At 37.4% G+C, this 25,606-nt stretch overlaps 1 protein-coding gene across 13 annotated transcripts in view; it reads right to left on the bottom strand.

Moving 5' to 3' along the window:
- Positions 1–25,606, bottom strand: part of MYCBP2 (MYC binding protein 2) — a 272,995-nt gene that overhangs the window by 31,916 nt on the left and 215,473 nt on the right. For 11 of the 13 annotated variants that reach the window (XM_013057218.2, XM_013057220.2, XM_013057224.2 and 8 more), the window contains 10 exons: positions 23,805–23,972; positions 13,158–13,315; positions 11,623–11,822; positions 10,636–10,785; positions 7,189–7,349; positions 5,478–5,634; positions 5,071–5,295; positions 2,143–2,208; positions 488–727; positions 80–178 (listed from right to left, as the gene is read on the bottom strand). In XM_013057218.2, coding sequence (XP_012912672.1) covers positions 80–178; positions 488–727; positions 2,143–2,208; positions 5,071–5,295; positions 5,478–5,634; positions 7,189–7,349; positions 10,636–10,785; positions 11,623–11,822; positions 13,158–13,315; positions 23,805–23,972 — 1,624 coding nt within the window. The remainder of the gene's footprint in view (positions 1–79; positions 179–487; positions 728–2,142; positions 2,209–5,070; positions 5,296–5,477; positions 5,635–7,188; positions 7,350–10,635; positions 10,786–11,622; positions 11,823–13,157; positions 13,316–23,804; positions 23,973–25,606) is intronic. The other 2 variants (XM_013057219.2, XM_013057229.2) reach the window with 1 other exon arrangement.

Below are 25,606 nucleotides of genomic sequence, written 5' to 3'. Positions count from 1 at the left end.
TGGCAATAGGTAATTTCACTGAACAAAAGTAAGAAAATGAAAAAAAAGAAATAAGTATCTTTAGAATACAAATAAATACATTGTATACTTTTTCCTCTCCTTCAGGTGAGGACAGTAGTGCTTTTTCCTCTTGTTCTGGTGTAGGTTCAGCATCTCCAGAGATGAGCTTTCCAAATACCTGATGAAGACAGGAGCATGAGATGGGATCAATGGCAGTAATTATTAGTGTAGAAGCTAAAGGATGCATGAGCTAATTCTGCAGGCTTTATAATATTACTATGCTATCCTTGCTATACTTTTAAGAGTTACGGGTGCAAAATGAAACACAGGAGTTTTGGGCTATGAGAAGAAGAGAAAATGGGTCACATCTGTTGCCAGCCATCTCTAACAAGTTTTACAAAGTATTTTGTTACTGTTTTGGTATTGTTATTGAGTAAGATTTTATTTCAGGGCATCCTGTGCTAGATTATGTAGTAAGGACACTCACTTGAGATGTAATAAGTCTGAACACTCGCAGAGTCTCGGCTTCACAGTTCCTTTGCTGGGCCACACTGGCTGAAATCTGGCCAGCAATTTTGGTGCTTTCGCCATCCTTCCAGCCCAGGACTTTCACTTGTCGAACTCTCAGTGTATTTTCTGGGCCCTTTAATTCAATCTTGATGATGAGATTATCCCCTCCTGGAAGTTCACTTGTTACCCAACCAATGTGCCTGGAATCCAGATCAACCTAGTATAACAGAAGAGGGATAGAAACCTGATACAGCTGTCTCACTCTCTTATCACTGTCCTAGACTTAGCGCTAATAACAGCAAGCTCAAATCACAAAGACCTGTGCAGAGACCAAGATTTACTGTGTTACTTCACACTGATTATCTTACTTAAACCTTGTGAGGGTAAGTAATATTACAGTAGCTATTACACCGATGAAGTGAGGTTAACACAGGTTAAAGGATTCTTAGTACTAGATGGAGCTGAGAATTAAAATGCAGGTCTGAGCACTTTCCAGGGACAAGTTATATAAGTAACATCACTAATCACTATATGTGACAGTCCTTTCTGTATACTGACTATGAGTAAGAGCACTCACGAGATCAGCATGGGGTCCTGTTTTGTGGATTTTTTTTTTTTTTTTTGGGTGGTGCATCTTCACATAAAAGTACCATTTAAAGATAAATTTTTTAAAAAAAGATGAGGATTTTTGATGTGCAGTTACTTAATATGTTTTACTTTTGAAGAAAAATTATATGTAACTTCACTTTTATGATTTCTTATTTCACTGTAAAACTTTTTTTCAAGGATTAAAGTTCAATGCACTGTAAAATGGTTTTGACACTATTCACTTGATAACATGAAAACCATTATTACATTATTTGATGTCAAAAAGAAAGGAGCTGCAACTTCTACATTATTTATGTAGACATCTAAATTGGTATTATTTTAATTGATAATGCCAATTTTATAGAAAGAGCATTAAGTATAAATAAATAGTACCTCACGAATAGGATTATTTCCCTAAATTTTTTAGCTTTTTAAACAAAATTAATTATTTAATCCAAAATCTCAATTCATTCTGTCCATGATTTGAAAAACAAAGCAAAACAAGTGGTCAACATTTATGGGATAAAGTTGCTACAGAAGAACTCTGATAAAGTTTCACTAACACAAGTCAGTTTATACAGAATTTCAGATACACACCCAAATAAAATTTAACTTGTTTCTAGAGATGGTTTGTAAGATCAACTTGCAGCCTGGATACAGTTTCAGTGTTCTAAGTAATAGATTCAGGCTGGAGGACAATTATCTACATTTTAACCTGAGGTGTAGGTGTTCATTGTGAATTGGATTTATGATGCATTTAAAGCACCCTGAATCTTTGTAAGGGAGGTGGAGGCAGATTGGAGGACTGTAGGTACAGTATAAGCGTTCGTGGCAGGAGAGCATTTAGGGCACTAATGGATAAGATGTTTAGCACAGAATGGTTATAAACATTCCTATATCTGGAATATTTGTCAGGTTAGTGTTTTATAAACAGATGATTTTCTATAGTACTTTGGTAGCATGCCAAAATTAGAATTTAACAGTGGAGGCTGAGAAGAATTTCTCCCTAGGTAGCAAAAAATTTAATGACAAAATTTTAATTACCTGCTTTATTCTGCACAAATCTTCTACTGCTTTGCCAGTTAAGAAGGTCATTGAGGTAACTTTATTCTAAAATAGACAATTCACAACAATTATTATCCTATATTCCTGGTCCTGAATTTACAATGGTTTCTTATGGCCTACCAATACCACATTAACAGTAACTGTCATTTTTCTTCCCAACTGACCTCACTCCCTCTGCCTGATCAACCACATTCTTACAACTCCAGTCTTGCCTTATTCTCACAAATTCTACCTTCAGTCTCCATGGGCTCTGAAAGAGGAGCTTGGCATTCCCTCTTTTTATCCAAAGTCTAAAGACTGATTTTTTAAAAAAGATTTATTTATTTGAGAGTGAGTGAGTGAAAAAGAAAGAGCATGAGAGGGGAAAGGGGCAGAGGGGCAGGTAGACTACCCACTGAGCAGGGAGCTTGATGCAGAGCCCGACATGGGACTTGATTCCAGGACCCAGGATCATGACCTGAGCCAAAGGCAGATGCTTAACCAGCTGAGCCACTCAGGCACCCCCAAAGTCTAATGATTTAAATTCTATCCCTATCATGAGACCTTTCATAACTCTGTTTGCCACTCCTGTCCCACTCTCTCTGCTATACTTTCATTGCTTCTGGAGGTAAAAGCAAGGAAGGTAGGGGACTTAACCAACAAATACTTGTGAGTGTCACAATGTACACGGACTGCCTTACAGATTTGGAGAAGGATGTACGAGAATGACGGGTTCTATTCTCTCGAGATCCTTGCCACACTAGGGAAGGAACATTAATTAACACATGAAATAAATATCAAATAGAAGTTTAGAATCTTTAAGTACTGAAAAGAATCATTCTAGTACTAGAGCCAGAGACCCGAAAGTTGAGTAACTTTTATGTAAGGCACATCAAGGAACAGATTAGCACATTAATTCCTGAGAGAACTGCATACTTAGCTGTATGTCAGGTCTAGGCTAATCCAATTCTAACAATTGCTGTGTATGAGGCACTGATGGTGGGCAGGTGGGGACACAGAGGTACATCAGCCTCAAGGATGCTTGTAACTCAGAGGAGGTTTCTTAAAAAGAAAGCAGATGTTGGCTAACCTACTGGGGCTTTTATTTTTAGTCTTTTTAATTTGTTTTTTAAGATTTTATTTATTTGACAGACACAGATCACAAGTAGGCAGAGAGGCAGGCAGAGAGAGAGAGAGAGAGAGAGGAGGGGAAGCAGGCTCCCTGCTGAGCAGAAGCCCAGTGTAGGGTTTGATCCCAGGATCCCGGGACCAGAGATCCCAGGTAGAGGGGCCTTAACCCACTAAGCCACCCAGGCGCCCCCCTACTAGGGCTTTTAAAAACGAGTATTGCTACGATTCTCTCCCTAAAAGGGAAAAATGTCAAATTGATTGCCATCATTGTTCTGCCGGAGAGTATGTCCTGGCTTAAAATATACCATGAATTATACATAACTTTGTACTAAACAGTAAATTCTAGGTAGAAAAATGTTTTGATTTCTTACACTTGACTTTCTAGTTGTGCCAAATGAAACTCTTGGCTCCAAAAAGGAGATACGCCTTATGATATATTAGCTAAACCCCCTTTTCTTATTCACTGCCAGGGAACAGGAGTTAGGGATGGCTGTGGATGGCAAGGAATGTTGATGGGAGACTGGACTTCTGATGTTGGCATCCTATACGGGTTATCCAAGACCCAACCCCACTACTCTGGCTCCTTCTGGGAAAGAAAATACATGAATGGAATGGGGAGAAAGCTAGCAATGGTCAAAGGGGATTTATTTACTTATTTATTTTAAAAGATTTTATTTATTCATTTGACCGACAGAAAGGCAGAAAGGCAGGCAGAGAGAGGAAGAGAAGCAGGCTCCATGCTGAGCAGAGAGCCTGATGTGGGGAACAATCCCAGGACCCTGAGATCATGACCTGACCCGAAGGCAGAGGCTTTAACCCACTGAGCCACCCAGGTGCCCCTCAAAGGGGATTTATTAATACTGTTTCTGCTAGCAAGCCACAACCCTTCTGAGGGAAAAATTCTAAGGAGTTCCTTCCCCAGGAATGGGGGTAGAAGCATGCGAGGCAGCTGGTGTTTCTTCTTGGTTCTCAACAGTCCAGGAGATAGGACTCTTTTTCCTTTGTTTACTGCCTCTTGTCAAGGAGTACTAAATTCAGTTCAAACATGTGAACAGGCTAGGTTAGGAAGAATACAAATTATGATTATTCACGGTAGTCTAGATACCCCACCACCACTGCCATGAAAGCTAAGAGTGAGGGTTGGAAACTGAGAGCTAATTACATGATAGGTCAAAGTATGTTAAGTGCCATCAGAGTAATATAAAAAAAGAACCTAGAGAAGGGAAAGAGTAAATTGTTAAAAAAAAGATTTTATTTATTTCAGAGACACAGAGATAGCAACAGAGATAGAACATGAGTGGGGAGGAGAGGGAGAAGCAGGTTCCCCTCTGAGCAGGACCCTGGGATCATGACCTGAGCTTTAGGCAGACACTTAACTGACTGAGTCATGCAGGAACTCTGGAAAGAGTAATTTTTATAGAAGAGGTCCTGGGAGAGGAAATTTTTCCTGGTCTTTCAAGATTCTGGAAGAATCGGATAGGCAGAATTTAAGGCAAGGACTTCCAGGCCAAGAGAAGAGCTGAAACAAGGGCATGTGGGCAGGCAGTTACAGTGCATTCATTTATTCTGCTTAGCTGGGAGCCAGGGTGTTCCTGTATCACATCTCTTTTTAGAATTGGTATTCCATAGTGCCCCAGTCCTCTTAATGTTTTTAGATTTAAGATTTATTTGGGAAACATAAATGTTGTTTGGTGAAGTTCTACATGAAAATCTTTTTGCTAAACTCAGAAATGATAGGGCATAGTCACTGACGGTCTGAAAAGAACTAATGAGCCACAAATTAGTTTCCTTTCTTACCCCGAGATCTCGCGAATTGTCCACATGGACAGATACGTAGCGGGCATTGATTCCTTTTACACAGTTGATGGTGATGTTCTTAGTTTTGTTTTTATCCTCATCTCCTGATTCCCAAAAGGTTTCTGTAGAACCATCTGTCAAACTGCCGATCATGGCAGGTCGGCTTGAAGTTTTTATGTCAACAATGCTGGTTAAGTCCTTTAGGCACATTACTATGCACAATTCCTACCGGAAACAAATGCACGTTATTACAACACTGAAATGGAAATCTTTCCTGGTAATAAGACAAACAAGACATGAGGTAAGAAACAAATGAACCAAATTGTTTAGGAGTAACCTGTAGTTTCTCCTTCTACACACTGTTGAATGTTAGCGGGATAATACAGGACAGTGGGTCAATGACTGACCTGACTCATTGCTTCAAAGCCAGACTGAATACTGATGCTAAAACTTTCTTCACTATCTCCATCATCTGATTTTGACAAAATATTGTTAATGTGATGAAAGACATTACTCTGATGGAGGAACTGGTGATCAGACTGCTTGAATTTCAGACTCCAGCACCTAAAAAGGTATAAGCAATACATTAAATAATTTCTAAGGAATTCTTGGAAAAGCACTCCATAGTTAGTATTCCAAAAAATCTTAATGTTCCAGGTGAAAAACAGAAATGGGAAAAAAAATTAGGAAATAGTATCACTGCCTTTTTCTGAGAAATAAAGGCAATTTCTTTGGGACAAGGTAAGACCTAAAGAAAGTTTGTTCATTTTACATCTAGAAAAATACATTTACATATAAAGAAATTTGCTTCTGTAGCCATGAAGATAAAGGGTATAGAAACAAAAAAGGTAATAGATCAAATTTGCAGTTAGACAAGTATTACCCCAACTGAAATAGCCTCTCAAATTTATTAGTTTTAGAATTCTATATTAATTCATCAGAGTGTATATAACACATCCTGCACTTCAAAAATCTTGTGAGGAGGAAAACACAATCTCCCCTCTGCTGGTCTTATCATTAGGGCTGTGGGTAGCCAAAAATCACTCCATCACCTTACAGCTTACAAAAGTCAATGGAGCATTCATTTATATGTGTGGCTCCATATATAGATCTGATAACAAGGTTCACAATGTAGAAGTAATGTTAAAATCTTAGCAGGCTTTAGACTTAAAAGTAGGTGATGCTCCCTACCTTCAATTTTTCTCAAAATTCTTTTCAATTCAAAATCAGTATTTTAATTTCTATTTCTGAGACTTTATTCTCCCTCTCCCTTTTATGACATTTAAAAGTCTCCTCTTAAGTAACGGAAAAATTTACATGATGGTATAAAATGTAGGGGACATGATGAAGGTCACAATTCTTCACCGAAAAGCTCACTCCCTCACTTGCAGCAAAGACATTTGCTGCTCTGAGTGGGAGCTGTAGGCTCACAGAAGACCAAGTGGGTTACACAGGGCCAGAAGGAGTAGAAGGGGGGAATCAGATACTTAGTAGCTTCATGGCCTTAGCCAAGTGACCTCTCACATCCTTAGTCTCCACCTCTGTAAAATGGGAACAGCACACCCCAACTTCCTGGCTCGAGGGGCCTCCCAAGTGCACTCCCGGGGACACAGGCCCAAGCTCTTCTTGTTTCCACAAGAGTTCATTCTAAAACATAGCAGGGAGCTAACCATCCACAGGAGTGGGGAGGACCAGGTTTATATCACTCATTCTATAGCAAATAACTGACCATCCCCTTTGCAGTAAGCACCAGTCATTGGGGAGTGGGATGGAGGTGGCAGGGGGAGTACACAGAAGTAGGTTTTTTAAAAATATGTAATCTAAATATATTTAAATATATTTGGGAAAAAACAAAAACAAAAATCTCCTCTTGGGTAGCACTGAGACAAGTGACTTGGGGTAGAAGTGAGGTGGGATGTGAGGAAAACTGTTACAGACTGATAATTCAGAGCATCAAGAGTGTATTAACCTCATTTTATAGAGGGGCAAACAGGTGTGAGCTAAGAAGGAGAAGTCTTTGTATTTTACTATTTAACAAGGTCTTTCAAGCATTTTGTGTTTGAATACTACATAAAATATCTTCTCCACTGTACCTAGAACACTTAGATGTAAAATTACCTTAGGGCCATTTGCTGTAATGAACTGCCACTGGGGAGAGACATCATAAGATCGGAGATTGTCTGAAGTAAGCGGTGAAATGTGTGGGGTAAAGGATGAGCAGCTTCCCCGGCAATCACTATATCTGAGAGGGGATGTTCACATACTCTCGTGTCCTTCTCCTAACACAGAAATGGAAAGCGAGTTGATCAGTCTGTATACTGAAAAGGACTTTCCCCCCACACAAAAAAATTATGTATACTTAGAAGTGTTATGTATACAATAAAGACAGTTATGTAACAGAAATGCAAGCAAGCAAACTAAAACCAAATCATACCCAAAACATGCTTTCACTAATTATGTTTTGTACTATCTTTTAGGGAAAAAGTGATGAGGTCACTCATAAATAAAATCACCAAACAAATGGATACGGTATCTGTATAGATTCTGGTGAGCTCACAAATATACCAACAAGGCAACTTCTATGTTTGGAGCCTCAGCCAAACCGCTGACCTACAGAGTAGTCAGCCAGTAGGCAACTGTTTTCATCCGATAAGTTTTAGGTTGGTTTGTTATGCAGGAATATTTAGTTGTTAAAGGTGTGAAACAATCTTACACTGTAATTGTGTATTTTTTTTTCTATTTCTCCTTGCAGTTCTGTCAATTTTTACCTATTATTTTTAAGACTATATTACTGAGGGGCGCCTGGGTGGCTCAGTGGGTTAAAGCCTCTGCCTTGGGCTCAGGTCATGATCCCAGGGTCCTGGGATTGAGCCCCGCCTCTCTGCCTACTTGTGATCGCCTGTCAAATAAATAAATAAATTCTTTAAAAAAAAAGACTATATTACTGATGCATACATGTTTAGAATTGTTCATCATTTTGTAGAAAGCTTTTTTATCCCTATTATTAATTTCATCTTAAAACTTTCTTTTCTTCTGATATTAAAGAGTCACACCAACTTTATTTTGTTCGGTGTTTGTCCAGTATATATTTTTCTAAACTTCCACTTTCAGTCTTCTGTATCCTTATGTTTTAGATGTGATGCTTATGAACAGCATCTACCTTTTGTTTTATCATCTATTCTAACAATTTTTGTCTTTAATTAATTTTTTAAAAGATTTTATTTATTTATTTGGGGGGGGGCATGAGTAGTGGGGAGGTGCAAAGGGAGAGGCAGAAACAGATCCCTGATGAGCAGGGAGCCTGATACACGACTTGATCCCAGGACTCTGAGATCATTACCTGAACTAGAGGCAGAAACCCAACTGACTGAGTCACCCAGAAAACCTTTATTTATTTATTTATTTTTAAAAAAAGACTCATTTATTTATTTGAGAGAGAGTAAGAGTGTGTTTATGTGTGTGTGTGTGTGTGTGTGTGTAGGGGGAGTGCCAGAGATAGAGAAGCAGACTCCCTGCTGATCGCAGAGCCCCACACAGGGCTCTATCTCATGACCGAGATCATGACCTGAGGCAAAATCAAAAGTTGGATGCTTAACCAACTGAGCCACCAGGCATCCCAATTTTTGTCTTTTAAATGGAAGATTTAGTCCTCTTTGTACTTATTTCTAATATGTTACTTTCTATTTGCACCACTTCTTTCTATTTTGTTTTCCCTCTTGGGGAGGGGCTGAGTTGACTTTTCACATTTTTCTATGAGTTTGGAAATTATACACTCTTTTCTTACTTTCTTTTTTTTTTTTAAGGTTTTATTTTTAAGTCATTACACTTTGTGTAATGACACACACTCAACTTAATCTAAAGCTAATCAAAAATTATTATCAGCCCACTGAACACCAACACCAATCACCTGCCTCCTGATGTATATGGTACTGCTGTGTGTATTTTGGCACTAAGTTTTACAAATCACTCCCATTACATATTATCACTTTTTATATAGTCTTTGTTAAGATTTAACATTTTCTTTTCTTTTCATTCTCAGATCTCCCATGGAAGATCTCCTATTGTAACTGAAGCGCATTACAATTTTCCTTTGCAACAGTCTGTTTGTGGCAATCCCTCTGTTTATTTTCTGAAAATATCTTTATTTTTCCCTTCTTCTATAAAGATAGATTCATTGGATTGACAGTTATTTTCTCTCAGCACACTGAAGTATCAACTGATTGCCTTTTAAAAAAAGTTCACCGTTTTACAACTTAAAATACGGTTACTGAAAATTCAGTTGTCATTCTTACTGTCCCTACTTTAAGTATAATTTTTCCCTCCATGGCTACTTTAAAGACCTGCTCTTTGTTTTGGTTGTTCAGTTAATTCACTATGATTTGCTCACCACGATTTTTCTTTATTCTGCCTGGGGTTCACTGGGCTTCCTGATTCAATGTATTGTCATCTGTAATCAATTCTGGATAATTTTCAGGTATCAATTCCTCAAATAGTACAATTTTCCATTCTGTCTATCCTCTCTTTCTGGAACTCCAATTAGATAAAATGTTACACCTTCTCATATTTTTCACTTTTTAAAGGAACTCATTTTTTTTCTGTTTTATTCTGGATGATTTCTTTAGGTCTCTCTAAACAGTTCACTAATTTCTTGACTAATCTGCTGTAAATCTCAGAACTGATTTTTTTGTTTCACTGCTTTTTTTCTAACATTAGTTATTATACTAACATATAATTCTTACATGTTAATTTATTTAGTTCTTTTTCAAATCTGTCATTCTTACATTTCTTCTTACATTATTAAAGTTTGTCTTTCATTTTTTAAAGCACATTAAACATAGTTATACTACACAGATAGATAATAAATTACAACTACTGAAATTGTTGAAGGTCTATTTCTGCTGCCTGTTTTTTCTGCTAGTTCTCACTTAGGGTACTTTGTTTCCTTGTGAATTTTAAGAATTTGGCTATGATAATGTTGTCTGATATCTTTGCAAATTAATCATAATTAAGCATATAATTTCAGAATGCCTGCAGGTGAATTAAATGCGGTCTAGTTTTCCATTTACAGATGAGGCCAGTAAGTCACAATGTTACAGATGTGGAAATGGGTCTAGCACCCAGGCTTCTAGGGTCCTAGTCAATGTCCTTCCATTATGCAGGTTGTTTCCTATAAAATCCAAGTCCTTTCTAGCCAAGCAAACATTTTTAAGTTTCATGTCCTTACATAGTACATTTTTATTACCAACTTAAAGCAATGTTGTGAAGTAGATAGATCTTCTATAGAATAATGTTGCCCTGTTTATCTGTCTTATGTAGTACTGTTAACAGTATATACCTTTCAATTCATTGTTTCAGGACAATAATGTTTAGTGAGACATCAGAACTAAATGACCGTCTTTGCCAGAGAGAAAAACATGTTGCTCATAGCACTGAAATTTTACTCTTGCCTTTAGGTTATATAACCTGTGAATGAGCTCATGCCTATTATTATATTATCTGAAGATGGTTCTACTCTTCTATAAAAAGATGGACCACCCCCACCCCCACCAAAAAAATCTCACTTACTTGTTCTGCATTTTCTTTGTTTGTTTTATTTTCCTCATCCTCTTCTTCTTCTGGTTCCACTGGAGCAGGAGTTAATGATGCCACAAAATGCCACAGAATATCATGTAGAGAAGTTGTTTGGATAACATTACACAGAAGCCAGTTGAAAGCCTGAATAAATGATGGTTAAATGAGTCAAAGATAAAAAGAAAATATGTGAGTAAACATTACCAAGTATTCCATGGACCAAGTATTTCAAGTAAAGATACTAAAAACATCTGACTTTCATTTTACCAAAAACACACCAAACTTGAAATAGTCAGTAATTTTGGTTCCCAATTAAAAAACATGATAGGGAAAATAATACATATGAAATGCAACGCAGAAGTCTTTTTTTCAAGCCACTTTTTACTTCAAAGCTTCATCTTCATATTAATTTGCTAAAGCATATTTTTTTCCCAACTTGTATTTAGGATAACATAAAATGTTTTTCAAGTTCTATACTTAAATGTATTTATATTATTCCCATCATCGTTGAAGTGGCAGGTTATTTATTACACTGATGACAAAAAAGATTAAAAATATAAAAATACATATAAAAATATGACAGATAGCAATTCCATCATTTCCAGAGAATAGGCTCAGAAAAGTTATTATAGTTAAATTTATAAATCAAAAGCCCTACTTGTCCTCTCTTTTTCATGATTCTTCTAACTGAAATGATGTCATTCTTACAAAAAGCTTTTTTAAAAAAGATGCTAACAGGATTAAAACAATAAAGCACTACAGAAATAAATTTCCTGAGAGTGCTTAAATATGGATCTTTATATTCACTTATATTCATAAATGAAGAGTTTCATTTTGATGTGAACATTGTATATTTCTGATTGGCTAGTGTCTCTTAATTTTTTGATATTTCTGTTGAGTAGAAAAGAAACTAACATTAAAGAAAATCATCAAATGATTTGTATTATCAATGAATCAATAACCCCATTAATGTATTCATACCTCCATGGCAAAAACTCGGCAAGCAGATTTCCTTAGGGCCTGTTTCATTGCTATTTCAAGACCTTCTAGATCATGATGTTGTATAACAAAAGCTAAAACTGGCCATTGAAAATTTCGTTCTCCTTTGGAAAGAGAACTGTGGGCTGAGATTAGCCGGGAAAGCTCAGGAGATGGATGCCTCAAGAGGGAAGAACCAACTTCTATTTATTAAAAAAAAAAAAAAAAAAAAAATTAACTTTCATTGACAATAATACATACAATTAATATATTTAAGATGATATTAAAATAACAGTATCTAGGTTATTCACTATAGTATTTTTTTTCTTCTTTTTTTGGGTTTGTTTTGCATGTGACACAACTTCAATTTTTACTGAGGCTGAGAAAGATTAAATATACATTTTTTAAAGATTTTATTTATTTGTCAGAGAGAGAGAGAGAAAGCCTGGGAGGAGAGGCAGAGGGAGAGGGAGTAGCAGTCTCCCTGCTGAGCAAGGAGCCAGATGTGGCACTCTACCCTGAAGGCAGATGCTTAACTGGCTGAACCACCCAGGCATCTGGAAAGATTAAATACCTTACTTTCCTATAATCATGTAGCTATTGAGTTATCAAACTGAATTTTGAATCCAGGGCTGAATTTTAAGTTCATGGTTTCTAAAACACTCTTAAAAGCTAAATGTTGTATTTTTTTTCCCTAAATGGAATCTATATAAGATATATAATTACCTATGTATAAATACTAGATTAAATCTTCATTTAAGTGGGTTACCTGATAAATCACCATATTATCCTTTTCTCTTGGATTTCTTTCTTTATTCCTGACACAGAATCAAGCAGCTCTAATTCGAGGCTACTGATACTAACTAGTACAGATTATTTAACTTTTTCGATGACTAAGAGCTACTTGTATCCCCACATTATCTATTCAGAGTGGAAGTAGCTCCACTATAGAAGCTCTATAGAGTTAGAAGTGTCTATTGGGAATGAGAATAATTGTGAAAGTAAGTCACAGGAACCACCAGTTCACTGGAACTTAGTAAAAGGAATAATGGTGGCAACATGTGACTTAGAAACTAACAGGTAAGATTTTATTTTATTTTATTTCACTTTATTTTAAAGATTATTTATTTATTTATTTGACACAGAGAGATTACAAGTAGGCAGAGAGGCAGACAGAGAGAGAGGAAGGGAAGCAGGCTCCCCGCTGAGCAGACAGCCTGATGTGGGGCTCAATCCCAGGACACTGGGATCATGACCAGAGCCGAAGGCAGAGGCTTTAACCCACTGAGCCACCCAGATGTCCCTAAAAGGTAAGATTTTAAAGGTCAATTTATTCTTGAATTATCACTGGATGCTCTCTAGGTCTCTTCCAACTGAGATGCAAAATTTAGACAGGTATACTGTTGGGTGTGTCTCATAAAAGGAATGTCAACACAATGTAAAATTAATCCATTTCCTTTAAAAAACTAGATTTTAAAAAATATCTGCAAATAAAACCATTTGGACCACACAATCTTCCTTTTTATCTTTATACTCACCAGTGTCTCCACTGTTAACTCTTCTTCTAGGAATGGCTTTCACTCGTGCAGGTAAGATGGAGTGTTGTTTATCATATTCAGAAGCAACAACTGAGTATGATCTTTGGAAGACAGTTCTCTTTGCAAGATCAGTGTCGGTTATGGGGCTAGTTTCTAAACTGCAGAAAGAACAGAATGCCCGATAAAAACTTAGGAGAAGAAGTGAATAAAGTGAAATTATATCTAACTTATAGTAGTATAGTCAAATATATGAACTTATATCTCATGGAAAAACACAAATTCAAAGCCAACTTGACAAGCGCTCTTTAACTCACAATTTGATCTTTCCAAATGCACTAACATTTTGATTGATTTCAGAACCTGTGTCCCAAAACTTCTGGTTTTCTTAAATCTACTTTGCATTTTTAAAAAAATATTTTATTTATTTATTCGACAGAAATCACAAGTAGGCAGAGAGGCAGGCAGAGAGAGATGGGGAAGTAGGCTCCCCGCTGATCAGAGAGCCCGATGCGGGGCTTGATCCTAGGACCCTGGGATCATGACCTGAGCCAAAGGCAGAGGCTTTAACCCACTGAGCCACCCAGGTACCCCTACTTTGCATTTTTAAATGAAAAAGAAGAAAAGGTATTAAATGTTCTAAACTCCTTTCAAAATCAAAAGCATTCTGGTGGAAGTTATGTCACGATATTCAAGAAACCTAGACAGATAAATTCGTAAGAGCACAGAAAAGAAAGAAAATAGATATGTACATACATAACAAATTGGAAAGTGAAACAATTCAAGGTTCTTTCTGTGCCTGAGTTTTCTATTACATTTCTCATTCTTGGGAAGTGCTGCCCACAACCCCTTCTAAAACATGGCCACACTAAGTATAATGAAAGGTAACAAACTGATTTTTGGTGTAGAGTTACAGTATACTGACATTCTGGAAGAACTCAGTTTAAGTAAACTAACAATTTTTCTATTTACTATAGCAACATTAAAAAATACTTGAAAAGTTACTAATATAATAATATATTATACTAATATAATATTGAAGCTTTTCATAAAAAAGAGAAATACCTTTCCTTACTTCCTCTCTAAGACAGCTTATTCTTTCAGGTGTTTTTTTTTTTTTTTTTTTCTGTTACCTCATTCCAAATAGGGAAATTTTGCTCACTGTGAGTTCTGAATTTCTTCTCATCATTCAAGCCAGGTTTGAACTCTTATGTCTGCCAGTCATGCTTATACGTTTTCTAGAAACTAGTTACCTCCCTGATGTTTTCTGTACTCACCACCTCTCTAAGGGTATAGACATTCTCATTTGAACAGGCTGTAAATACCTCATATAATCCAGGGTGGTAAAAGTGCCTGGATGTCAGCTTGGGCCAATAGGTTCCAGAATGACCAGAGAAGAGAGTCTAATTTAATTTAACAGAACTAATTTAATTCACTTTATAAATGGTTTTACTACAAAACTCAAGACCTCTGTTGTGCTTTCAGAAGAAGTTTATCAACTTGAAAAACAAAACAAAACCCGAACTGCTATACAACCTAAAAAGAAAATGACTCATTCTCATAAAAATGGTTATGCTTGTAAAAAAAGAAAAAATTCAAAGATAACCACCACAACCTCAGCTACTTTCCATCAGATTACTCCCTGTTGTGGGGGGCTGTCTGGTACTACTGTAGTTTGATTAGTAACATTCCTCACCTCTCTACACTGGGATGCTGACTAAACTAGCCTAGTTATGGCAAACAAGGATGTTTTCAAATACTGCCGGTGTCACCTGCAAGGCAAAACCACCCTTTTACACCCCACTGATTTAATGGAATCATTATTCATTATCTTTTGTAATAGCTAGAATTTGTCAAGACTTTTTAAAGAATAGCTCAAAGATGCTCTATTCCCTGAATTACTATATGCTTGGGATGTCTCAACCTGGCTGAATATAAAACACTTGAGTCATAGTTTCTTTTATTTAAGACTTTATGAAAATTACTCTTACGTGTAAAGTATATAATCTTTAAAATGTGCTTTTCATGCATTTATTTGATTAATCCATAATTTAGTTCTAAGATTCCCAAGACCCTTTTTTTAAAAAAAATTTTATTTTTTATTTTTTATAAACATATAATATATTTTTATCCCCAGGGGTATAGGTCTGTGAATCGCCCAGTTTACACACTTCACAGCACTCACTAAAGCACATACCCTCCCCAGTGTTCATAACCCCACCCCCTTCTCTCAACCCCCCTCCCCCCAGCAACCCTGTTTGCTTTGTGAGATTAAGAGTCACTTATGGTTTGTCTCCTTCCCAATCCCATCTTGTTTCATTTGTTCTTCTCCTACACACTTAAGCCCCCATGTTGCATCACCACTTCCTCATATCAGGAAGATCATATGACAGTTGTCTTTCTCTGCTTGACTTATTTCGCTAAGCATGATACGCTCTAGTTCCATCCACGGTGTAGAAAATGGCAAGATTTCATTTCTTTTGATGGCTGCAGAGTATTCCATTGTGTATATATACTACTTCTTCTTTATCCATTCATCTGTTGATGGACATCTAGGTTCTTTCCATAGTTTGGCTATTGTGGACATTTCTGCTATAAACATTCGGGTGCACGTGCCCCTTTGGATCACTACGTTTGTATCTTTAGGGTAAATACCCAGTAGTGCTATTGCTGGGTCCTAGGGTAGTTCTATTTCCAACATTTTGAGGAACCTCCATGTTGTTTTCCAGAGAGGTTGCACCAGCGTGCATTCCCACCAACAGTGTTAGGAGGGTTCCCCGTTCTCCGCATCCTTGCCAGCATCTGTCATTTCCTGACTTGTTAATTTTAGCCATTCTGACTGGTGTGAGGTGATATCTCATTGTGGTTTTGATTCGTATTTCCCTGATGCCAAGTGATATGGAGCACTTTTTCATGTGTCTGTTGGCCATCTGGATGTCTTCTTTGCAGAAATGTCTGTTCATGTCCTCTGCCCATTTCTTGAGTGAATTATATTTGTTCTTTGGGTGTTGAGTTTGCTAAGTTCTTTATAGAATTTGGACACTAGCCCTTTATCGGATACGTCGTTTGCAAATACCTTCTCCCATTCTGTCATTTGTCTTTTGGTTTTATTAACTGTTTCCTTTGCTGTGCAAAAGCTTTTGATCTTGATGAAATCCCAATAGTTCATTTTTGCCCTTGCTTCCCTTGCCTTTGGCGATGTTCCTAGGAAGATGTTGCTGCAGTTGAGGTCGAAGAGGTTGCTGCCTGTGGTCTCCTCAAAGATTTTGATGGAGTCCTTTCTCACATTGAGGTCCTTCATCCATTTTGAGTCTATTTTCGTGTGTGGTGTAAGGAAATGGTCCAATTTCATTTTTCTGCATGTGGCTGTCCAATTTTCCCAACACCATTTATTGAAGAGGCTGTCTATTTTCCATTGGACATTCTTTCCTGCTTTGTCGAAGATTAGTTGACCATAGAGTTGAGGGTCTATTGCTGGGCTTTCTATTCTGTTCCATTGTTCTATGTGTCTGTTTTTGTGCCAGTTCCATGCTGTCTTGATGATGACAGCTTTGTAATAGAGCTTGAAGTCTGGAATTGTGATGCCACCAACTTTGGCTTTCTTTTTCAAAATTCCTTTGGCTATTCGAGGTCTTTTCTGGTTCCATATAAATTTTAGAATTATTTGTTCCATTTCTTTGAAAAAGATGGATGATACTTTGATAGGAATTGCATTAAATGTGTAGATTGCTTTAGGTAGCATAGACATTTTCACAATATTTATTCTTCCAATCCAGGAGCATGGAACATTTTTCCATTTCTTTGTGTCTTCCTCAATTTCTTTCATGAGTACTTTATAGTTTTCTGAGTATAGATTCTGCGTCTCTTTGGTTAGGTTTATTCCTAGGTATCTTATGGTTTTGGGTCAATTGTAAATGGGATTGACTCCTTAATTTCTCTTTCTTCTGTCTTGTTGCTGGTGTAGAGAAATGCAACTAATTTCTGTGCATTGATTTTATATCCTGACACTTTACTGAATTCCTGTACAAGTTCTAGCAGTTTTGGAGTGGAGTCTTTTGGGTTTTCCACATATAGTATATCATCTTTGAAGAGTGTTAGTTTGACTTCTTCTTTGACGATTTGCATGCCTTTAATTTCCTTTTGTTGTCTGATTGCTGAGGCTAGGACTTCTAGTACTATGTTGAATAGCAGTGGTGATAATGGGCATCCCTGCCGTGTTCCTGACCTTAGCGGAAAAGCTTCAGTTTTTCTCCATTGAGAATATTTGCGGTGGGTTTTTCATAGATGGCTTTGATGATATTAAGGTATGTGCCCTCTATCCCTACACTTTGAAGAGTTTTGATCAGGGAGGGATGCTGTACTTTGTCAAATGCTTTTTAAGCATCTATTGAGAGTATCATATGGTTCTTGTTCTTTCTTTTATTGATGTGTTGTATCACATTGACTGATTTGTGGATGTTGAACCAACCTTGCAGCCCTGGAATAAATCCCACTTGGTTGTGGTGAATAATCCTTTTAATGTACTGTTGGATCCCATTGGCTAGTATTTTGGTGAGAATTTTCGCATCTGTGTTCATCAAGGATATTGGTCTATAGCTCTCTTTTTTGATGGGATCCTTGTCTGGTTTTGGGATCAAAGTGATGCTGGCCTCATAAAATGAGTTTGGAAGTTTTCATTCCATTTCTATTTTCTGGAACAGTTTCAGGAGAATAGGAATTAGCTCTTCTTTAAATGTTTGGTAGAATTCCCCCAGGAAGCCGTCTGGCCCTGGGCTTTTGTTTGTTTGGAGATTCTTAATGACTGTTTCAATCTCCTTACTGGTTATGGGTCTGTTCAGGCTTTCTATTTCTTCCTGGTTCAGTTGTGGTAATTTATATGTTTCTAGGAATGCATCCATTTCTTCCAGATTGTCAAATTTGTTGGCGTAGAGTTGCTCATAGTATGTTCTTATAATTGTTTGTACTTCTTTGTTGTTAGTTGTAATCTCTCCTCTTTCATTCATGATTTTATTTATTTGAGTCCTTTCTCTTTTCTTCTTGATAAGTATGGCCAGGGGCTTATCAATTTTATTAATTCTTTCAAGGAACGAGCTCCTAGTTTCGTTGATTTGTTCTATTGATTTTTGGTTTCTATTTCATTGATTTCTGCTCTGATCTTTATGGTTTCTCTTCTCCTGCCGGGCTTAGGGTTTCTTTCTTGTTCTTTCTCCAGTTCCTTTAGGTGTAGGGTTAGGGTGTATACCTGAGACCTTTCTTGTTTCTTGAGAAAGGCTTGTACCGCTATATATTTTCCTCTCAGGCCTGCCTTTATTGTGTCCCACAGATTTTGAATCGTTGTGTTTTCATTATTGTTTGTTTCCATGATTTTTTTCAATTCTTGTTTAATTTCCTGGTTGACCCATTCATTCTTTAGAAGAATGCTGTTTAGTCTCCTTGTATTTGGGTTCTTTCCAAACTTCCTCTTGTGGTTGAGTTCTAGCTTCAGAGCATTGTGGTCTGAAAATATGCAGGGAATGATCCCAATCTTTTGATACCGGTTGAGTCCTGATTTAGGACCGAGGATGTGATCTATTCTTGAGAATGTTCCATGTGCACTAGAGAAGAATGTTCATTCTGTTGCTTTGGGATGAAATGTTCTGAATATATCTGTGATGTCCATCTGGTCCAGTGTGTCATTTAAGGCCTTTATTTCCTTGTTGATCTTTTGCTTGGATGATCTGTCCATTTCGTGAGGGGAGTGTTAAAGTCCCCTACTATTATTGTATTATTGTTGATGTGTTTCTTTGATTTTGTTATTAATTGGTTTATATAGTTGGCTGCTCCCACACTGGGGGCATAGACATTTAAAATTGTTAGATCTTCTTGTTGGACAGACCCTTTGAGTATGATATAGTGTCCTTCCTCATCTCTTATTATAGTCTTTGGCTTAAAATCTAATTGATCTGATATAAGGATTGCCACTCCTGCTTTCTTTTGATGTCCATTAGCATGGTAAATTCTTTTCCACACCCTCACTTTAAATCTGGAGGTATCTTCGGGCTTAAAATGAGTTTCTTGGAGGCAACATATAGATGGGTTTTGTTTTTTTATCCATTCTGATACCCTGTGTCTTTTGATTGGGGCATTTAGCCCATTAACATTCAGGGTAACTATTGAGAGATATGAATTTAGTGCCATTGTATTGCCTGTAAGGTGACTGTTACTGTACATTGTCTCTGTTCCTTTCTGATCTACCACTTGTAGGCTCTCTCTTTGCTTAGAGGACCCCTTTCAATATTTCCTGTAGAGCTGGTTTGGTGTTTGCAAATTCTTTCAGTTTTTGTTTGTCCTGGAAGCTTTTAATCTCTCCTTCTATTTTCAATGATAGCCTAACTGGATATAGTATTCTTGGCTATATGTTTTTCTCATTCAGTGCTCTGAATATATCATGCCAGCTCTTTCTGGCCTGCCAGGTCTCTGTGGATAAGTCTGCTGCCAATCTAATATTTTTACCATTGTATGTTACAGACTTCTTTTCCTGGGCTGCTTTCAGGATTTTCTCTTTGGACTAAGGCTTGTAAATTTTACTATTAGGTGACGGGGTGTGGGCCTATTCTTACTGATTTTGAGGGCCGTTCTCTGAACCTCCTGAATTTTGATGCTCGTTCCCTTTGCCATATTGGGGAAATTCTCCCCAATAATTCTCTCCAGTATACCTTCTGCTCCCCTCTCTTTCTTCTTCTTCTGGAATCCCAATTATTCTAATGTTGTTTCGTCTTATGGTGTCACTTATCTCTCGAATTCTCCCCTCGTGGTCCAGTAGCTGTTTGTCCCTCTTTTGCTCAGCTTCTTTATTCTCTGTCATTTAGTCTTCTATATTGCTAATTCCTTCTTCTGCCTCATTTATCCTATCAGTGAGAGACTCCATTTTTGATTGCACCTCATTAATACCTTTTTTGATTTCAACGTGGTTAGATTTTAGTTCTTTTATTTCTCCAGAAAGGGCTTTTATATCTCCAGAGGGGTTTCTCTAATATCTTCCATGCCTTTTTTGAGCCCGGCTAGAACCTTGAGAATTGTCATTCTGAACTCTAGATCTGACTTATTACCAATGTCTGTATTGATTAGGTCCCTAGCCTTCGGTACTGCCTCTTGTTCTTTTTTTTTTGTGGTGAATTTTTCTGCCTTGTCATTTTGTCCAGATAAGAGTATATAAAGGAGCAAGTAAAATACTAAAAGGGTGGCAACAACCCCAGGAAATTATGCTTTAACCAAATCAGAAGAGATCACAAATCATGAGGGGGGTTAAAGGGGATAAAAAGAGGTTCAGGAAGAAAGAAAGAAAAAAAAATGAAAGAAAGAAAAGAATTAAAAAAAGAAAATGAATAAAGAAAAGTATAAAAAAGAAAAAATATATATATTAGATAAACTAGTTAAAAAACATTAAAAAAGAAAAGGGTAAAAGTTACAAAATTTTTTAGCAGAAGAGAAAAAAAATAAAAAAAGAGAAAACAATTAAATTAACCGCAAGACTAAAGAATCATAAGGAGAATGCCATGAGTTCCGTGCTTTGCCTTCTCCTCCTCTGGAATTCTGCTGCTCTCCTTGGTATTGAAACTGCACTCCTTGGTAGGTGAACTTGGTCACGGCTGGATTTCTTGCTGATCTTCTGGGGGAGGGTCCTGGTGTAGTGATTCTCAAGTGTCTTTGCCCCAGGTGGAATTGCACCGCCCTTCAGGGGCCGGGCTGAGTAATCCGCTCGGGTTTGCTTTTAGGAGCTTTTGTTCCCTGAGCACTTTCCGTAGAGTTCCGGAGGACGGGAATACAAATGGTGGCCTCCTGGTCTCCGGCCCGGAGGAGCCGAGATCCTGGGGCCCCATATCTCAGTGTGCCCTCAGAGAACAGCGCCCAGTAACTCCTGTTCACCTGACCTCCGGCCGCGCTCCGAGCTCACCGAGCCTGCGACCGGTTCAAGGTACCCCCGAGCTGTGATCTTACTGTTGGCTCTGTTTTTGTAGCCGGCTTCCCCGTTCTAATACCTGTAAGCTCTGCGACACTCAGACACCCCCGATCTTTCTGTGACCCGGCGGGACCTGAGGCCAGGGCTTCACCCCGGTTTAGTCTCTGTAGCGATGTCCCTCAGAGGAACAGACTTTTTAAAGTCCTGATTTTATGCTCTGTTGCTCCACTGCTTGCTGGGAGCCGGCCCCTCCCCCTGGGGTCTATCTTCCCGTCGCTTTGGATTCACTTCTCCGCCAGTCCTACCTTTCAGAAAGTGGTTGTTTTTCTGTTTCTAGAATTGCTGTTCCTCTTCTCTTCGATCTGCCGATGGGTTTGTAGGTGTTTGCAATCTTTAGATAAGCTATCTAGCTGATCTCCTGCTAGCTGAAGTAGTCTCAGCCTGCTACTTCTCTGCCATCTTGACTCCCCCCGCCCCCAAGACCTCTTATATTTCAGTATGTTTGATCGATTAGGTAAAACTTTCAAGGTAGTATTTTCTTTCTTTTGAAGCACTGGAGACATTGTTTCACTTTTTTTCTTTCATTCAAAGTTGTTCAACAGAAGTCTGAATTCAGTATCAACTTTTCCTTTTGCAAAATGACTTCTTTTTCACTGCTCAGATACTTGAGAAATTCTTACGGTTTTTTTACTTGGAATTTCAGTAACTTAACCAAAATTTTTTTTTTTTTATTTTAAATTCTGTTATCTCTCATAGTCACCTGCTATAAAAATTTCCTTTTAATTTGGAAATTCAGTACTTATTCATTTGGGGAATTTTTCATATAGTTTTAGATATATTTTTAATGATATTGGTTGATTTTTCTTCTTTAAAAATACTAGTCATTCCTCCTTTATTTATTAAGATTTAATTTATTTATTTGATGGAGAGAGACACTGAGAGAGGGAACACAAGCAGGGGGAGTAGGAGAGGGAAAGAAGCAGGCTTCCCGTTGAGCAGACAGCCCGAGGTGGGGCTCCATCCTAGGACCCTGGGATCATGGGCCAAGGCAGAGGCTTAACCCTCTGAGCCACCCAGATGCCCCATATTATTATTTTTTTTAAAAGACTTTATTTATTTATTATCTGAGAGAGAGCATGAGCAGGAGGAAGGGGTAGAGGGAGAGGAAGAAGCAGGCTATTCACTGAGCAGGGAACCCAATGTGGAACTTGATCCCAGGACCCTAAGATCATGACCTGAGCTGAAGGCAGCCGCTTAACCCACTGAGCCACCCAGGTGCCCTAATACCAGTTATTCTTAGGTTAGACTGTCCTGTTTCCATGCCTGTTTTTTTCATTGTTATAATTATTTATATTTCCCACAGCATAGAACTGTGGGAAACAGGATTCCCTAGACTTCCACTTTCTTCTGATACTAGTGATGATGTTCAGGGCTTCTATGTTAGAGGGTTTCACCTTGACTATGCCAGTCTATGATACACAGAATATTCTAAGATATTCCAAGATATATGTAAACTTCTTTTCATTGTCTTTACCTGAAAGTTTATGCTACTTGATTTTGGTCCTAAAGGTTAATAACAACTCAATGAATCACATTTACTAACTAGTCTCAAAATGGTTTCTAACTCTTTAAGAAAATCTGTAGAGATACTTTATTACCTTCAAAGTTATAAAAGGCTACACTGTACTCTTCAGAGAAACTTTTAAAAATCTTTCTTCTTTAGAGAAAATTTTAAAAGCAGTTCAAAAAAACTCTGATGAATGATCCACACAGCCGGGGGAGGGGGGAAGTCGCAAGTATTTTCAGTGGAAAAACACTCATTTGGATATATGAATTCTACTGTCTGTATTCAACTCTGTTATAGTAGTTTATAATAATACTAGCATAGTATTAACACAGTGGCATACCTGAAGAAGTGCATTCTTTCTTCCTTCAGCAAATGTCTTCCTTTCCAATGATAATGTGTATGCAGTTACTCATGTCTGATATCCTGACACGATCCTAAACTTATCCTTTTCATTAGCCAGTTAGCCAACAAGCCACACTGACTTTTACTAGAAAACATTTCTATTATCCAACTTTTTTTTCCCATAATCATTGCCAACATAATCCAACTCCACACACTTAGTGAAAATCTTTAACTAAATTTATAAGCTTCTCAGCTGACACTGTTTAGACTATCTTTGCATTTTTATCATGCAGTTTCTCCTCCAAAAAGTCATGGTGGTACCCTAATTCCTTCTGCATTATATTTACATGCTTTTATTCAGTTTTCAAGAAGGTCTTTACACTGATGTTACTACCATACTTAAGTGAGTGAGAGAAGACTGTATACAATATTCCAGTGAATTCAAGATTTATTTTTGGTACTAATTTTCCCATGGAACTTTCTTTAAGGACTGCCTCAAACTGACCTTTCTCTAGTCTGGTTTACGACAGCACTCAATGATATAGTATTATACAACAGAGTCCTTCATTATTACTTCCATTAGTTGATCTTTTCTCTCCAACTAGTCTGCCTCTGCTATCAAGGACTTTGTCTTATTCATGTATGTATGCTTTTTCTTACAGCTCTAATAGTTAGCAGAGATTCAATGTCCTTCTTGAGATGAAAGGACATAACAAAAGAACTTCTAAAGCATTCTTTTCTAGTTCAAAGTCCTTCTACCACCAAACACTGCTATTCAACAGAGAGGAGAGAAGTGAAATACCTTGGAGGCATAGACTTCATATTGCTCTCTGGCTCTTCAAATACATTAGGACTTGCATCTGGTGTCACGGATATGTATGGGGCGGGTACAGATGTTGAACGTAGGTATCTCATTTCATCCTGGAATAGGTTGTCATCTTGATAGCCCACAAAGTTTTCATGATGATGCCTGCATTAAATCAAACCCAGTGACTTCAAGTATGACAGCACCATAGATACTTTTCATTTTTAATCTTGCTCATAAAAGTAAAAGCAGCACATGTAACTGTAAGGGTGAAATATTAAAACAATCATAGATATAAGTAGAAGGAAATAAAAGTGACAATTTCATACATAATTATTCCAGGTACTACAAATATTTCAAATCCAAAATTGAACTCCTTTTCTTTTATTTTGAGAACTTCTCTATCCCCTATTGTTTTGATGAGTGATCCCACCAACTATCCAGGTGCCTGGGCCAAAGTATCTTGGTGTTGTGGTAAGTCTAGTCCTCAACTATGACCAGTTATGACCACTCAGCCCTATGAATACTAGGTTTCCTCTCTTCTGACTCCCTGTCATCATTGCTTGGTTCAGGCTCATGTTTCTTGCATGGGCTATTGAAATACAGTCACCATTTTTGGTAGGAACATATGTAAGAATCAAATTTGAGAACGATTAGATCCATGAAATGTTCCATGGGGTTGGGTGGGTGTAGGTGTCCATTCCCCAGAAGGCTAAAAATATAAAATCAATATTATGGTACAGTGGCATTTTTTAAAACATGTTTTACAATTTGATTCTTTACTTTTCGAACTGGAACAGAGAGTTGTTAACCTAAGTCTACTAAGTGGTCTGACTTAAGCTAAAGATTTATTGCATTTGGCATACTAATGATCTCCACCTTGGTCTCAAATGCATTTAGTATCACATTCCATTTTGTTTCCTGCTTGTTTTATTAAAATAGTAAGTAGAAAACTAAAAAAACCCCCAAACTATATAATTCTGCTACAGAGAGGACAACATCATCAAAATGGAAATGTTGGTTGGTGAGCCATTCCTGCAGGCAATTTCCAGAAATCTTCATTTGACAACTGTTGAAAAGCAGTCTGAATTTGGTATATTAAAGTCTGTTTACAATGCCAGTGTACAGTGTATGGAAGTATAGGCTGTACAGCTCAAGTCCAATACAGGAAAATAGTATACTATTAACAGGTTTCCCTCACCTTCAGTTATACCCTTTATGAAGTTTCCATGTTTGAAGCAGAATGATCTTATAACTACAAATCAGTTTATGTATTTCCCTGTTTAATATTCCTTAACTGTTCTCCCTGTGGGATAAAATCCAAACTTAGTATTGACTGCAGAGCCCCATATTATGTGGGCTTAGGTAACTACTTCTGGGGCATTTCCTATGTTTCTCCCAAAGGCCAATGCTTTCACCAGCCTCTGATTCCTTAAATGTGTAATGCTATTTCATGTGTGTCTTCACGCACGTGCCTTACTCTGTGAGGAACTGCTTTCCTCTACCACCTACTTGATTGATTCCTATTTATCTCTCAAGACTGCTAAAATGTCAGATCCTTTGGGAAACCTTTCCTGATTCCTTGGAAAGATAGGTACTCTCCATCCTTCAGGCTCTAACAGCATTCCATGCATACTTCTATCACAGAACTCCTCACAAAAACATTTTAAATGTTTCCTTTATGGGTCTGTCTTCCCACCAGAGTGTGGAACACCTGAATTGTATTATATTTATGTATTATGTACATACATATATACACACATATACATATTATGTATATGTACATATAAAATATATGT

The sequence above is a fragment of the Mustela putorius genome, unplaced genomic scaffold (genome assembly GCF_011764305.1).
Source record: "Mustela putorius furo isolate JIRA1106 unplaced genomic scaffold, ASM1176430v1.1 tig00003974_pilon_pilon_pilon, whole genome shotgun sequence".
Classification (NCBI taxonomy): domain Eukaryota; kingdom Metazoa; phylum Chordata; class Mammalia; order Carnivora; family Mustelidae; genus Mustela; species Mustela putorius.
The sequence above is the reverse complement of the archived record's forward strand: the minus strand, read 5'-3'. Positions and strand labels throughout refer to the sequence as shown.